The following is a 15,713-nucleotide window of genomic DNA, read 5'->3' as shown; positions in this document are numbered from 1 at the left end:
TCAATCTCTGGATTTTTCCTGATAAATCTGTATACCATTTACCTCTACCTCCAAATCAAAAGTGCAAAGGTCAATCACTGGCGGATTTTACCTTTTCTGAAACTGACTAGAAATTCGCAGCGAGCTAGTACAGCGACACCATAGCGTTAACTTGTGTATGTTTACCTACCACAAATCAGTTCGGTTGAAGCTCTGGTAGCTCTTTGTTCACCCATGGTTTATTTCACAGAAACATCACTCGGACTGGAAACCTGAAATGAGATTACCAGCTGATAGTGAATATGTTATTCTCGGAAACCTGGACTGGAACTCGGAGTATGAAGTTTATGTCGTGGCTGAGAACCTGCAAGGCAGATCAGAAGCTGGTTCCGTCTCTTTCCGGACCTCGGTAGAACCCACTGTCATTCCAGGTACGACTTCAGGCTGCTTTCAAATATTATTTGCATTAAGTCCTGCAAAGACGCTGCATCCCCAAGTCTAGTCATGCTTGTAAAAATTGAATACTACATTAAATGGTATTCAGCTGTCTGTGTGTCAGATATATTCAATTTTATTTCTTTCTTTTGGAAAAATTTGTACCATCTTGTACTTTTCCATACATGTTTTAAAATAAATGAATAAAAGCAATTCATTTTCAGATGACATTTTTTGCTCTTCCCAAATGGTTTACAACTAGAAACTTTGGCTTGCAATGCAGTATCATGGGTGCAGCCATTAACACAATATGGAATTGGAATCTTACTTTCGGACTTAGTGCAAGAACTGTGCAGTGAGGGAAAATTGCCACAAACAGTAATATCCTTCAGTGCAATGACAATTCGGCTTTCTCTAGCCATTTATAATTCTCCCACTTGTGATTTATACACCTTTGTGTGTGAATCGCATCTAAATTTCGGCAGCAAAATCCCAGACAGCAGCTGTATAAAATGATACTGGTTTAAGGCCCATGTCTGAGGCCTGTACAAGCAAGCAAGGTGTGTTTCTCAAAATTCTGGGTTTAATTACCGTCTACATGACTGGGAGCAGTAAAGGAACAGACTCCCCTGAAGTGGTGGAGTGTTTCTATTCTCGACAGTAGCAGCAGGAAGAAAGTAGTTGTAGGACACTTGCAAGCAGTACTGGCAAAACATAAGAACATAAGAAATAGGAGCAGGAATAGGCCACTTGGCCCCTTGAGCCTGCTCTGCCATTCAGTAAGATCATGGCTGATCTTGGGCTCAAAGCCACTTCCCCGCCCGCTCCCCATAACCCTTCACTCCCTTATCTTGCAAAAATCTGTCTATCTCCACCTTAAATGTATTTAATGACCCAGCCTCCACAGCTCTCTGGTGCAGAGAATTCCACAGATTTACGACCCTCTGAGAGAAGAAATTTTTTCTCATCTCAGTTCTAAAAGGGCGACCCTTTATTCTAAAACTATGCCCCCGTGTTCTAGATTTCCCCACGAGAGGAAACATCCTCTCTGCATCTACCTTGTCGAGCCCCCTCAGTATCTTATATATTTCAAAAGAATAAACCGAGGATAGATTTTTTAAAATCCACACGTATGGTGTAAGATAGTGTTGATAAAAACTTGCAAGATCAAGATTTTTTTTGGCAACTCCTGATTTGCGAAACCTGTAATTACTATATGCTGTGTGCAGCATATTGTTTTCCTTTTCTAAATTGCCATCAGTGGTAATAATCATTATAAGTACTTTTTTGTGAAATTTAATTGCTGTGGCATTCCAGATTTTAATGTTGCAGTTTTCCCTCGTCTCACTGAACTGTAGTTTGCTAATGGTAATAGGATCAATAGACTCTTGCTGTGATATGAAGCCTCTGTTGTGCTATGCATGGCAAGTTTTATATTCTCTACAGACCTCCTAGTAGTTACTGATTCCTGATGCCACCCAAGGGTATTAATGGTATTTCAGTGGTGATTGTACTGTTTGAATTATCAGAGTCACCAGCGCTGCATCCAGCTGATAATATATTATAATAATAAACGTTCTGGGGTGTGCTGTTTCTGAAATAGGAAATGGCAAATTGCACCTCGTGCTTTAGTTGGTTTGCTGAGGATTCCTGTTTCAACCTGAAACCTGCTGGAATGTTTATTGTTACGCACAGTAAATGTTAAGATTGCAGTTTCATCGCACATTAATGGCTGCTGTCTCACTCCCTTGGATTGCTAGCTATTGTTCCTGTTTATCTGCCCACCACTACTGGTTATCTGTGAATCAGATCACAGCATTTTCATTGACAGAATTAGATCAAAGATAATTTGATGATTATTTGAGAAGTTTACACTGTGCCTGGATAATCTGAGTGCATGCAAGCTTTCCTTAAGGACAATATTTTCCTCTCTATATAAAATCTAACAAACCAGGTGATTTAATTAAACAAAAGAGCAAGACCAGTCGAAAATGGTAACCGTCTGTTCTGCTTTTATTGCTGCTATAGTTTTGCTCCTATGGAAAAATATATTTATGAAAATTAGCAACAAAAATAGCTGCTAAAGATCAACCATGTAAAATTATTTTAGAATTAGTACATAGAGCAGTGAGTTAGTTATATAAAGAGAGGGCAAGATTTCTTTGTATTAGACCAGAATGTAAAGAAACCATTTTGGAATAATTAACTTTGGAAACTAATTAAATATTTGAATAAACAGTATTTTTCCCAATAGGAAAATTTAAGGAGCTCTGTTGTAACATGTCATTGAGAGTTTCAGTTTATTTTACTAACTGTAGTTTTCATTTCAAGTTTCAATAGAATTTAATAACTGCAATATGTAACTAGCAATAACATACAAATGATCCATATATATTTACCTGAACACCAAGATATGCCATGCGACTGCCTTTTGACATATAGCTGGCTTGAGGCAATATGCCAGTTCTCTGATGTCACATTTTGAATAGCCCATGAAATATCCATCAAGGGTATAATAGAAACTTTTGTAAAAGGATGGAATAAATTCCAAAAAGTGTGAGCATCTCATGTAATAGGGTTAATCGCCATGCAAGATAATGGAAGCTTCCCAGCACGATCTGCGTTATAGATTAATTGTACCCTAAAGTAAATTTTCCTTTGCTAAAAGCTGACTACTCTGCAAAAAAAAAAAACTGGCCCTCTGTTGGTTTCAGGGTCAATGTCCCTGGCACACCAGCATTCTGATTGGCTGGTTTTCTTTCATTCATGGAAGCAGATTCAATAATAACTTTTACTGGGGAATTGGATAAATACTTGAAGGGGAAATATTTGCAGGGCTTACGGGGAGAGAGCAGGGGAGTGGGACTAATTGGAGAGCTCTTTCAAAGAGCCGGCACAGGCACATTGGGCTGAACGGCCTCCTTCTGTCCTGTATCATTCTATGATGAGGCACAATTATTGCAGCAAAATACCTTTCCATTTCGATTTTGGTTCATTAAGTTGATGGAATAATCGCAATTAACACTTTATTTGCAAAAAGAGGAAAATATGGTCCTAAATGTGTAGATATAAGCTTACGCAGGCCAAAGTAATTTTTTTCCCCTGATAAATATTCATTTTGAAATGTCAAATATATTGCAGCACTTTTGCAACATAAAGCTTCCTTCGTTCTTTGATAGTATCAATGAAAACACTGGACTGACTCGCCTCATTAATGACACAAGAAGTGATTAATTGGACTTTTGAATATTGCAACTGTCCTGTAGATGTATTCTAGTGTTTAGTGGTTGTTGAATTAACACATGAATGTTTTATGGGGATGCAGCAGAGAGTGCTGCAGTTTGCATGACAAGCCTGCAAATGTTAACTGGCCTATTACATCACAAAGGCAGTTACTCACACCAACAGCTTGGGGCATGGGCGAGGGAACTGCTTTTCCATGCAACAGTTGCAAGTCATTTAACTGAATGCAGCTAACATATGGCAGTAAAAATAGAACATAGTATTAATTTCAAATCCTTTCTTACCAGCCTTATTCCCGCTTCATGTTTGTCTTTCATTGAAACTACTTACTGTTTCTTTTTGCTCTATTCTGTACTCGCAGCCCATTGTGTGCTCGTTTCCATTCTCCCAGCTTAGTTTTGTGCCCTTTAACCCTGTAACCATGAAATATGACCTTTGACCTAGTGTGCTATTCATACTCTGCTTAAAATGAAGCATACTCTTTTATGTTACACAAATATTTCTCTAATCTGTTTTATTTCAATTTAACATTTACACTTTATTTGTTTACCTTAAATTCTTAATTTGGTTTTGTATTTATGACTTTTTTTTCTCTCTCTCTCTTACCCCACCCCTTTTCCCTCCCTCCCTTTCTCCCACCTGTCTGTCTTCATATGCACATGTTTCCATTACCCCTATGTTTTCTATGAACACTGATTGGACTGGCCATATTGTTTCACAACTCTTTGCTGCCCATGGATGGAAATACTTTGGCTACAACAGCAACTTTGGGTGGTTCATCAGTATCATACACACTCTTCTCATTACTCTTCTCTGCAATTCTGGTTGTTTTGCTGTCTTAGACGCTCAATAAAGGCATGCTGTATTCTCCCCAGACAGTTCAACACACAATTTTATGCCTTTGCAGTTGCTTCAAATGTATTTGAGTGTTAATCAGAAACAGAATTGTACCATTTTCCTTCAAAACAAATGAGCTGTTTAAACAAAATGTCAATTTAAAATCTGTTCTCTTTCATGCAGTTCTTTCTTTGTGCATGTACATTTAGTTTTCATTTTATCTAAGCTAAGATTGTCTGCCAATTTCTACAATCTCTTTAGCAGGCTATTTCTGTTGACCTTGTTTTGCGAGGATCTGTCGCTCCCTATCGCTTCAGTCTACCGTTTGTCATTTCTTTAAATTTCTATCACCTTCCTTTTCCTCTTCCATCCAACAAGTCATTACTATAGCCTGGCAGCCTGATGAATGGAACCATGGCTCGAAGGAATTAGCAACTGTATGTGTGTGAACTGAAGTAAAACCGTGGTATAAATATTGTATATTGTATATCTGAAACAGCTACAAAGGAATTTCATACAAAAAAAGTTACTGTCAATTTAAAGTTTAATTGAAAAAAAATTAAAATGTAATTTTTGACTTGAGAATCTAGTTCCAAAAATGATACCTAGGTTTTTTTTGCTGTATTTTGCCATTTGATATTTTAGTGGCAATGCAAGCACATGCAAAGAAAGCTTATCTCAAGCGCACAGCTTGGTTGAATATGTTTAATTTTCTACAGCTATGCTAGCATGCACCATACCGTATACAGGAGGCTCCTGAAAGTGTGTGTAGGTCATGGCTCCAGACAGTGCTTTTTTTCCCCAGTACTTTCTCTAACTAAGACATTTGTAAGCAAATTAATGTAGACTCCTATAAGGTCTGACTGCAGTATGGTAGCATTGCCTTAAATATAGAGATTTTAATTTAATCGTAGTTTATACAGATGTAAAAAAAAATGTGCCATAGATAACCAAGAAAATACGATTTCCTGAGGACAAACACAATTGACAAAATTTTATTTCCTGAAATAAATATTTTTATTAAGGAGAAAATTAATTTTTTTTTATACACTTTTATTTTTTCTGCTTCATAATTTGCATCTACGTTGACCCTACTTTATATGGTCAAGAATTACATTTTCAATTTCCTCTAAAATATGACACAGCGATGTGAAATAAAAATTAGAAAACGTTGGAAAGACACAGTAGGCCTGTCAGCATCTGATGGCTTGTGTTAACGTGTGGATGTAAACCCTTCAATCAGAACTGGAAAATAAGCAAGCCCCTTTACAGAACTGAACAAAGTGAAGGGAGAATTTGGGTTTGTTCTCCTCTGAAATATTCACCCATGTTTTGGCTCCAGACAAGCCTGCTTTGTAATTTTGTGTTTATAATTAACATATAATGTGGGATGTAGTCAAAGCAACATTTTATTGGTAATGCATTAGAAAATGTACCCGTTTATGCATTGTAATCACCACGCACTGTATCTGCATTGTTTACATTTACAGAGTATGTCACCAGTAACTTTTTAAAGTTGTTTTTCATCGATAAAAAGCTTTTCATGCTTGCACATTTTCACAGGGAATGCAAACAGTAAACACTACAAAACTAAACTAAACACGACAGCCAGACAGGGAGAGTCTCGTTGGCGGTCTGGCATTCAATGCTAATGAATGTAACAATATTTCGAAGTGGTACTTGTTCTCACAATACTTGTACTTCTTTAACTAATTCCTATATAGCACCCAATAAATTTAGTACACTAAGGAAACCAAAAGCTAGTGGAGTCCCTGTTGATTGCCATTGTTTGAATTGTCTGATAGGTCCGGGTATGGCAGGACAGTTCAACCAGATATCGTGTTCTGCCATTTTCCTCTATTATTGGCAAAGAAGGTGCACATGCTGAAGTTGGCAATGGTATTAGTTTGAAATGATTCAGTACCTTTGCCACAGAAGTGGCCACTGTTTGTGTGGTGAAATTCTCATTCATTTGCTACATGTGAGCTGTATCTGGTCCATATTTTGTTATTACTAGGCAAGATTTGTTGCTATTAAACAAGATGGAACTTATTAGTTACTAAAACAAACCTCAGTTGAGGAATGTCCATGCTTGAATGGAAAATAAATTTGCATTTGGCATACAACACCTTGTTAAATATTTGTGCTCTGTTTTATACAAATCAATTAAACACAAGATGTTTCTTATGTATGAGGTAAATTACCATGGATTCAGGCCTGTAGATGCTGTACTTATAATGAGCATATGAGAGCTTGGCACCAAAATCAATTTTGCTGCTTGATTTTTGCTTGGTTTTGAAGGTATTCATTTGTTTTGCATGTTGTGATGCCCCTAGGTCTTTCCTTCTCTGTCCTTTATGTCTCCTCACTATGTGTGCCTTTATTGCAAAATCTTTGTAGAACTTGTCGGGGTGGAATTGTCATTGGTCTTGCCGCCTTCAGATGAAATTCCTCTGTGTGCTATTTTAGCGTATTCAGTAACCCATTTATAGTCAACAAATGAACAAATGCGTTAAATAGTACAGAGAAACTTCATGCAAGCATCATCATGCATTTGCTGCATTTAGAGCAACGCTATCCCTTATTTTCTGAAATGGTTTGAAACGATCATTGTAGCTGGCACTAATAAGCACGAGCAAACCTTCTTCGCAATTGTTTATCGTTATGGCCATGCTACAGAGATCCTACACAGAGAATAGTGCAGCATTTTTTTTCCAAAGCCACTTTATCTCGCAGCTGCACTAACATTATCAATATGCTACTGCAGGCTTTTCTTTGTGCAGTAATTGTGTGATTTAACATGTGAACACCATAAACTTTATTGAGTATATGCCCCAATTAATGAACTGTATTGCATATAGCACACTGCACTTCATAAGGAATTTTGTGCAGTAAAAGCTGAGCTTTGCATTCACATGATCATCAACCTCAAAATAATCTGTTTTAGCTTTTAAACCATCAGATATATAGTTGGAACAAATTCTTATTTCTCTTTGAGTTGAATGGTTTTGTTGGATGTGGCATTAAATATTGCTTCGTACTTTATAACGTCAGCAGTGAACTGTTAGATGGGTGATCAAACTTAGCGTCTCAATAAATGCCCCATTTTGTGCATTAAGTATCATTGTAGCACTAGCACGAACAACATTGAAAAGATTATTGGAGGTATTTAAAAATACTGTATTTCCTTGAACGTCTGATGAATTTGAGAGTGAGTCCAGCTTGAAAAATGAATGCGAAATGACCAGATTCACCTTTAAGATTTCTTTAGGCTAAAGTTGAATATTTTTATTTGTGCTGAATATGTAATATGCAGACCAATGTATTTGGGACCTGTCAGATTGTACTTCACAAAACAGACAGAGAGCGAATCCCACCGGTGGCTTTAAGCACTGCTGCAAGATTGCAGCGCTAGTCACCTTCCAGAATTTGATTCTGTTTTTCCTTTCGGAGATAATTCATTTTAAAAAAAGTCTCTGGTGACAAATTGTAGAGATTTGATAGCCCAAAATTTAATATATCCAAACATTCATTGCAGAATTTTAGAGTTCTTATGCTCTGTCAGTTTCAGCATTCTTGACATTGGCAGGATAGACCCAACCTTAAATTTTCAATGAAATACGGTTACAAAAAAAGTGGAATTTTCATACTAAGGCTTGAAAATTGTTAAAATTGTACTAATCTTTCTAACTGTAAAACAAAGTTGGCATTAATTGTCTAAAAGACTTTGGTTGCATTATCTTTGGGGAAAGCTTTGAAATGTGTCGCATCAGGTTCCTGCCAACGGATGAATAGTTCTGCAGATTTTTATTACAAAATAAAGTACACACTTAACAGACTTTTTGATGTGTATATTTACCAGATATTTGAATTCAGATTTATTTCAAGCATTACAGGTCTACACAGTGAATTGAGTTTAGTTGGCCTCCTGGCATTTTCACAAGAAAAAGATGGAAATGGTAATTTAGTCGGTCCATCCCACCGTCCAATCCAGATGTCCATACCAATGATGCTTCTATCCACTTAGATGCTGACCCTCCTACTAGAATCTGGCCGCTCTGGTATTTGTTTTTATTTATCAGTTGAGCCAAGACTGCGCAAAGCAATCTGCTAACACAATAATAATATTGTTGAACTGCCACTGCCTATAATACATACAGAAAATGGATCTCTGAAAGTGGGTTACAAGGCAGCAGTTCTGATGCTACCATAAACAAGAGTCAAGCTTAGGCAGTTTATGAATACCCACAGAGCCACCTATATTGAATTACAGCCTCGAGCGAGAGGTCGTTATTTAGTATTCTGCATATTAATACATGTATTTTGAAAGTATGCATTTTTGTGGCTTTTCGAACCTTTACGCACCAAACAGTCGGAGTGCAACAGAACTGGGCCAATGTAGAATGACACGGGTAATCAAGCGAATCATGATTTAGCACCTAAATGAATATGGCATCTCAACACAAGCAACAGTGGACTTCCAGAAAATAACTGTTTAGTATGTGTTATATGGGTGTGCATTTTCAGTTTATTGCTTCAGCCGGTTGCACCACTAAGTGCACCCATCAGCACAAAGTACAACCAGTTAATAACATTTACAAAATCCCAAGCACGTAAGGATAATTGTATTCCTGAGAATAATTAGCCTAATGCCCATGATATTGGTTTGGTTTGAGTAAGAAAAACAGAGGACTTAATTAGGGGCAGGGAAGAACTTCTGTCTGTCCCATGGACGTATTCCATCCCAAATTCCAGGGCCTAGGTCATTTGCATACTGCCAATGCCACTTGCAGCATAAATGGAATGCCGGTAGGGAGGCAGGGATCTAGCTGTGGCTTCTGTGCAGCAGCGTAAGCGATCTGACCCAAGATGCTAACAACAGTTTAAAATGGTGGTGTTTTTGCTTAGAGCTGGCTCTCTGAAAGCCTCCAACAATACTTTGTGCCAGGAATGCAAAGGCATCCTTTGCACCAGCACAGAGATGAGAAATGCCTGGTGTGTTCATCTGTGGGATGCATTATGTATCTGGCCCCCACTTCCACCAGATTTTCTGAGAGGTGGAAAAAGGCGGAACTTAGCATAACTCGCTTCTGCCCCGAAAAATCCATTCCCCTATGCCCAGATAGCACAACTTTTGCAGCCCAAGGCAGAATAATTCCGGGTTAGTTGCATGAAAAATTACCATCTACCAAAAAAAATTAGGAGTGAGCTTTGCCAACAGCCAAAAATCGAGGAATATGATTAATTTTAGCATCCTTTTGTTTATTTCTGTCTTTGCCTTGGATTTGTCTTTCAATAGTTTTGTTTAAACAATGAATATTGGTTAACTCACAAAGGGTAGTGCCAGAAAGTTAAAGCTGGGTGTCAGGAAAATATATATGAATGCCGACTCCATGCTTATGAATAATGACACCAAGGGGCAGCCTGTAGACCAGGAATAGAAAAGGGTCAAGCATGGAACCTTGGGGCACACTGCAGGTGACCATGCGGCTGAAACAGGATAAGCCACTGTGCTGGAACAGTTGGGAATGGAATCAAGAGGGCATTAACATGGAGGTGGACCATAGAGCAGAGGTGGGGAAGGAGGATAGAGTGATTGGCCATATCAAAGGCCATAGAGAGGTCATGGTCAAAGTTGGTGACTTTGAGCAGGGACGTCTTGGTGCTGTCAGCAGGTGGAAACTAAACTCAAGTCATTTGAACAGGAAGCAGTGGAAAAGTTGAGCATTGACTTAGGTAGCAACAATGCTTAAAGGATCTTTAGAAAGGAAGAACTGATGGTTGGAGACAACAAGGATCCCCTTTATAAAGCTTAGTAGAAACCAAGTAATAACTAAATCACTATTAATAATAGGCAAAAGGGATGGGTGACATGAAAACGAATAGTGCTCCAGTCAGTGGTGGAGTGCAGGTTTTATTCCTACAATGTCCATACATTGAACTATCAATTCAGCCATGCTGCCATGCGGGCACATTGAGTGGAGGTCAAGCTCTTGTCTTGCTGAGCTTGCTCCTGTGCACCTCTTTCTAGCTAGTTACAGACCTGTATTGTACTTTGCAAGCAGCTCAGCCACTCACGCTGTTGGCTAGAGAAGTGGAGAGAGGCGCAAGCCAGGAAAACATAAATTGTTCTAAACGGGGAATATCACCTGCAACGGAAAATCAAAAAGTTTGAAGTGTATATGGTTTTCGGTCTTGGTAAAAGGAGTGTTCAGAGCACTAGGTCTATCTGTTCCAGTTCAGTCAACCTCTGTGTAAAACTGAAGTCCGCAGAAAAACAAAGTTTCTGGCGACCTAACAATTTCTTTTGCCTTGAATTTCAGGTTTCTTTCTTTGATTCTTTCCTCTGTTCACTGTGATTTTTCACCCAAGATTCATTATTTTACAAAGCGGGCACCTCCCCGCTGGAGCACCTTTTGCCGAATGAATCATCGTTTCATTACTTGTAGCTCTGGATTTGCTTTTTTTTTTGTTCTCAGCATTTGTACCAAAAGAAAATCTTACCCCCATTTTCAGATGTGAAATTGCACAGTGATTGAAGAAGTGGCACAAGATGGCCACTCCTACATGAACACTACGGGGGTGGTGGGGGGGTGGAATTTAGGTGGTGTATTTCATTCATAGTAGGAATATCTCGGACATACACCTACATAAAACCCAAGGACAAAAGAATGTTATCAACTTTTGCAGCCTACTTTGGAGTTATTAGCGCATTCTGATCATAGGAGTGCACTGTGCTATTCTGGTAAGAATTTGTCACACTGGTGAGTTCATTCTGAAATGAGCCACAAAAATACCCCTCATACCAGATTCTTAGAGAGATTTCTTTACAACTTATTTGTATTGAAAGATTTTTTTTTTGAAGGTTACACTCATTGCAATAGTTTTTCCTGGATCAGCCCTGTTTTTAAATGGACATAATCTAGCCACAGTCTACATCCAGGTAATTTCTACCCAAGTTTAACAGAAAACATTTGGAAATAACTTGTGAAAATGTAGCAAAATGAATCCCAAGGTGTTGAGTACAAGGCTCAAAATCAATTGAGGCATTTATGTTATGTCATAAATGGCTGAATGTATCCACCTGAACCCAGATATTAAATGACAACCTTGAAATTGTTTCCTAGAATCTGTTTTTATTGATAATATATATATTTATTTTTATGTAGGGATGTTATTTTGTTATACTAACAGCAGCTCACTACAGGCAGTGGAGGTTAAACTTGTTGTAATCTACTGCAAATGATTTCTCTGTACACTCGCAATAATATTACCATGAGTAAGTCTAATTCCTTGATAAATTCCACCCTTTTTAATTTACAATTCCAATATTGCTATACCTGCAAACGAATATTAAATAATTAGCCTTGGAGCAAGAAATAAAAAGAGGGAGTGATATTGAATGGAAGAGTCATGTAGCAGAATGGTGAGGAAAAGGTGTGGAGGTTCTTGTGGAAAATTCTTCGGAACTGTGCATATCAGGGGTGAAAAATGAAAACAAGTTATTGAATTGCATTAGCAAAAGGATCGATTACAAATCAACATAGGCAAAGTCACTATGTGAGGCACTGGTTAGACCTCACTTGGAGCACTGTGTGCAGTATTAATTACTGTAGCATACAATCATCATATTGGCTTTGAGAGTACAGTGTAAGGCAACCCAAATGATGATGAGTTCTCAGGAATCTAATGAAAGGTTAAAAAAATTGTGCATGTTCTCATTGGGAAAGAGAATTCAAGGCTCGCTAATCGAAAATTATGATGGGAATTCATTAAGCCTATCCAAAAGTATATTGGTACTGCTGAAGGCTTCAAAAGTAGAAGACATCATTTAATACTTAGGAATTATACCCATTACCCAATGTCCCAGACTCCTTGGACGATAGCAAAATACTGCAGATGCTGGAAATCCGAAATAACAACAGAAAATCCTGGAAAAACTCAGCAGGCCAGGCAAAATCCGTGGAGAGAAATTAGAGCCGACGTTTCGGGTCTAACCCTTTTTCAAAACTGGAAAGGAAATGAAATAGATCGAAAGGCAGGGGTGGGAGAGAACAAAAGGAGTGAAGAGACATAAGACTCCTTCATCACCATCCCTGGTTTTGACCTGTCCCACCACTAGGACAGACCCACCAGATTCCCAGGGTGACTCCCACCCAATGTAGTTGTGTGGGAGTCCTCAATAATGACTTTGGACTTCATGAAGTCTCTTGGCTTCAGGTCAAAGATGGGCAAGGAAACCTCCTGCTGATTACCACCTACTGCTCTCCCTTAGCTGATGAATCAGCACTCCGCCATGTTGAACATCACTTGGAGGAAGCACTGAGGGTAGCAAGGGAAATATACTCCGGGTGAGGGACTTTAATGTCCATCAGTGGTTCAGTAGTACCACCACTGGCCGAGACCTGAAGGACATAACTGCCATTCTGAGCTTGTGACAGGTGGTGAGCGAACCAACACGAGGGAATAACTTACTTGACCACATACACTCCATTCTAGCTATTGCAGATGCATCTGTCCATAACCGTTTTGGTAGGAGTGACCACCGCACAGTCCTAGTGGCGACCAGGTCCCGTCTTAAAACTGAGGACGCATTCCATCATGTTGTGTGGCACTACCACCATGCTAAGTTGGTTAGATTGAAAACAGATGTAATAGCTCAAAAATGGGCAGCTATGAGGTATTGTAGGCCATTAGAAGCAAGCAGTTTTGAATTCCACCACAGTCTGTAACCTCATGGCCTGGCATATCCCTCACTCCACCATCAAGCGAGATGACCAACCCTGGTTCAATAAGAAGTGTAGAAGAGAATGCCAGTGACATACTTGAAAATGGTGAAGCTACTACAAAGGAATGCATGCATGCTAAACAGTGGACAGTTAAGCAACTAACAGGAGCAGGAGGCTCCATGAAAATCCACAACCTCGATGATGGTGGAGCCCAGCACTTGACTACAAAAGACAAGGCTGAAGCTTTCACAATGAACTTCAGCCAGAAGTGCGAAGTGGATGATCCCTCGTGGCGTTCTCCTGAGGTCCCCACCATCACGGGGGCCCCACAAGGATGTGTGCTGAGCCCCCTCCTCTACTCCCTCTTCACCCATGACTGTGTGGCTGTTAATGGTTCCAACACCATCATCAAGTTTGCGGATGACACCACGGTAGTAGGCCAGATCACCAACAACGATGAGTCAGCCTACAGGGAGGAGGTCCAGCATCTCGTGAAGTGGTGCGCCGATAACAACCTGGCCCTTAACACCAAGAAAACAAAAGAAATCGTGGACTTCAGGAAGTCCAAAGGCGGAAGTCACACCCCCATCCACATCAATGGGGCTGTGGTGGAAAGGGTGGACAGCTTTAAGTTCCTCGGAGTCCACATTACGGAAGACCTCTCCTGGTCCCTCAACACCTCCTCTCTGGTGAAGAAGGCCCAGCAGCGCCTATATTTCCTAAGGAGGCTGAAGGGATGTAATCTGTCACCCCTGATCCTCTCTAACTTTTACTGCTGCACTATAGAGAGCATCCTGCCAAACTGTATCACAGTATGGTATGGCAGCTGTAGCTACTATGACCGGAAAGCCCTGCAGCGGGTAGTCAAAACTGCCCAACGCATTACCGGCACCCGGCTACCGACCATAGAGCACATATACCAGAAACGCTGTCTACGGAGGTCACGGTCCATCATCAAAGACCCTACCCACCCAGCCACAGTCTGTTCGCCCTCCTGCCATCTGGGAGACGCTACAGATGCATTCGCACCCGTACGACCAGATTTAGGAACAGCTTCTTTCCCAGGGCTGTCATCCTACTGAACTCCACAAATAAACTCTAAAGCCTGCACATCTGCCAATGCACTTTATATGGTTATATTTATGTTAATATACTACAAGCCAAATGTATGTTGAATGTTTAAATGTCTTAATCCAAATGTACACTCTCGGGAGCCGCAAGCCTACATTTCGTTGTACTGCACTTGTGCACTAACAATGACAATAAAAGTCGATTTGATTTTTTGATCACAGATGCCAGTCTTTAGCCAATTCGATTCACTCCACATGATATCAAACAATGCCTGAATGCACTGGACACAGCAAATGCTTTAGGTCCCTATAACATCCTGGCTGTAGTGCTGAAGACCTGTGCTCCAGAACTAGCCGCGCCTTTAGCTAAGCTGTTCCATGAAAGTTACCACAGTGACATCTACCCGACAATGTGGATAATTGCCCGGGTATGTCCTGTCCACAAAAGCAGGACTAATCCAACCCAGCCAATACCAACCCAGCCAATACCATCCTATCAGCCTACTCTCAATCATCAGCAAAGTGATGGAAGGATGATAATGATGGTCGTCAACAGTGCTAAAAAGTGGCACTTGCTCACCAATAACCTGCTTCAAATCAAATCAAATCAAATCAAATCAACTTTTATTGTCATTGTTAGTGCACAAGTGCAGTACAACGAAATGTAGGCTTGCGGCTCCCGAGAGTGTACAATTTGGATTAGGACACTTAAACATTTCAACATACATTTGTACATATATATTAGCATAAATATGACCATAATAAAGTGCATCGGCAGATGTGCAGGCTTTAGTGTTTATTTGTGGAGTTCAGTAGGATGACAGCCCTGGGAAAGAAGCTGTTCCTAAATCTGATCTGAGTTTGGATTCTGTCAGGACCACTCAGCTCCAGACCTTATTACAGCCTTGGTCCAAACATGGACAAAAGAACTGATTTCTAGAGGTGAGGTGAGAGTGACTGCCCTTGACATCAAGTCAGCTTTCAACTAAGTGTGGCCCCCAAGGAGCCCTAGTAAAACTGATGTCACAGGGGATGGGGGATTTCACTCCAGTGGCTGGAGTCTTACTTGGCACAAAGGAAGGTGGTTCTGGTTGTTGGAGGCCCATCATCTCAGCTCCAGGACATCGTTGCAGGAGTTCCTCAGGGCAGCAGCCTTGGCCCAACCATCTTCAGCTGCTTCATCAATGACATTCCCTCCATCATAAGGTCAGAAGTGGGGATGTTCGCTGATGATTGCACAGTGTTCAACTCTATTCACAATTCCTCAGGTAATAAAGCAGTCCATGCCCGCATGCAGCAATACCTGGACAACAACCAGGCTGGGGCTGATCAGTGGTAAGTAACATTTGCACCACTCAAGTGCCAGGCAATGACCATCTCCAACAAGAGAGCATTTAACCACTTCCTCATGACATTAGTG

At 40.0% G+C, this 15,713-nt stretch overlaps 1 protein-coding gene and 1 long non-coding RNA gene across 20 annotated transcripts in view; one reads left to right on the top strand and one right to left on the bottom strand.

Annotated features, from left to right (window-relative positions):
• Positions 1-15,713, top strand: part of LOC147100348 (neural cell adhesion molecule 1-like) — a 576,064-nt gene that overhangs the window by 517,117 nt on the left and 43,234 nt on the right. For 18 of the 19 annotated variants that reach the window (XM_085967951.1, XM_085967957.1, XM_085967958.1 and 15 more), the window contains one exon: positions 230-410. The exons of the other annotated variant lie outside the window; for it this stretch is intronic. In XM_085967951.1, coding sequence (XP_085824077.1) covers positions 230-410 — 181 coding nt within the window. The remainder of the gene's footprint in view (positions 1-229; positions 411-15,713) is intronic. 19 annotated transcript variants of the gene reach the window in all.
• Positions 5,819-15,713, bottom strand: part of LOC147100349 (uncharacterized) — a 29,140-nt gene continuing 19,245 nt past the window's right edge. The window contains exon 2 of the long non-coding RNA XR_015073718.1: positions 5,819-8,601. This is a non-coding gene — a long non-coding RNA (uncharacterized LOC147100349). The remainder of the gene's footprint in view (positions 8,602-15,713) is intronic.

Source organism: Somniosus microcephalus, chromosome 26 (assembly GCF_052327205.1).
Source record: "Somniosus microcephalus isolate GS21.2 chromosome 26, FLI_Smic_1.0, whole genome shotgun sequence".
In the NCBI taxonomy this organism is placed as follows: Eukaryota; Metazoa; Chordata; class Chondrichthyes; order Squaliformes; family Somniosidae; genus Somniosus; species Somniosus microcephalus.
Note: the sequence above shows the minus strand (reverse complement) of the source record. Positions and strands in the feature narration are given on the sequence as shown.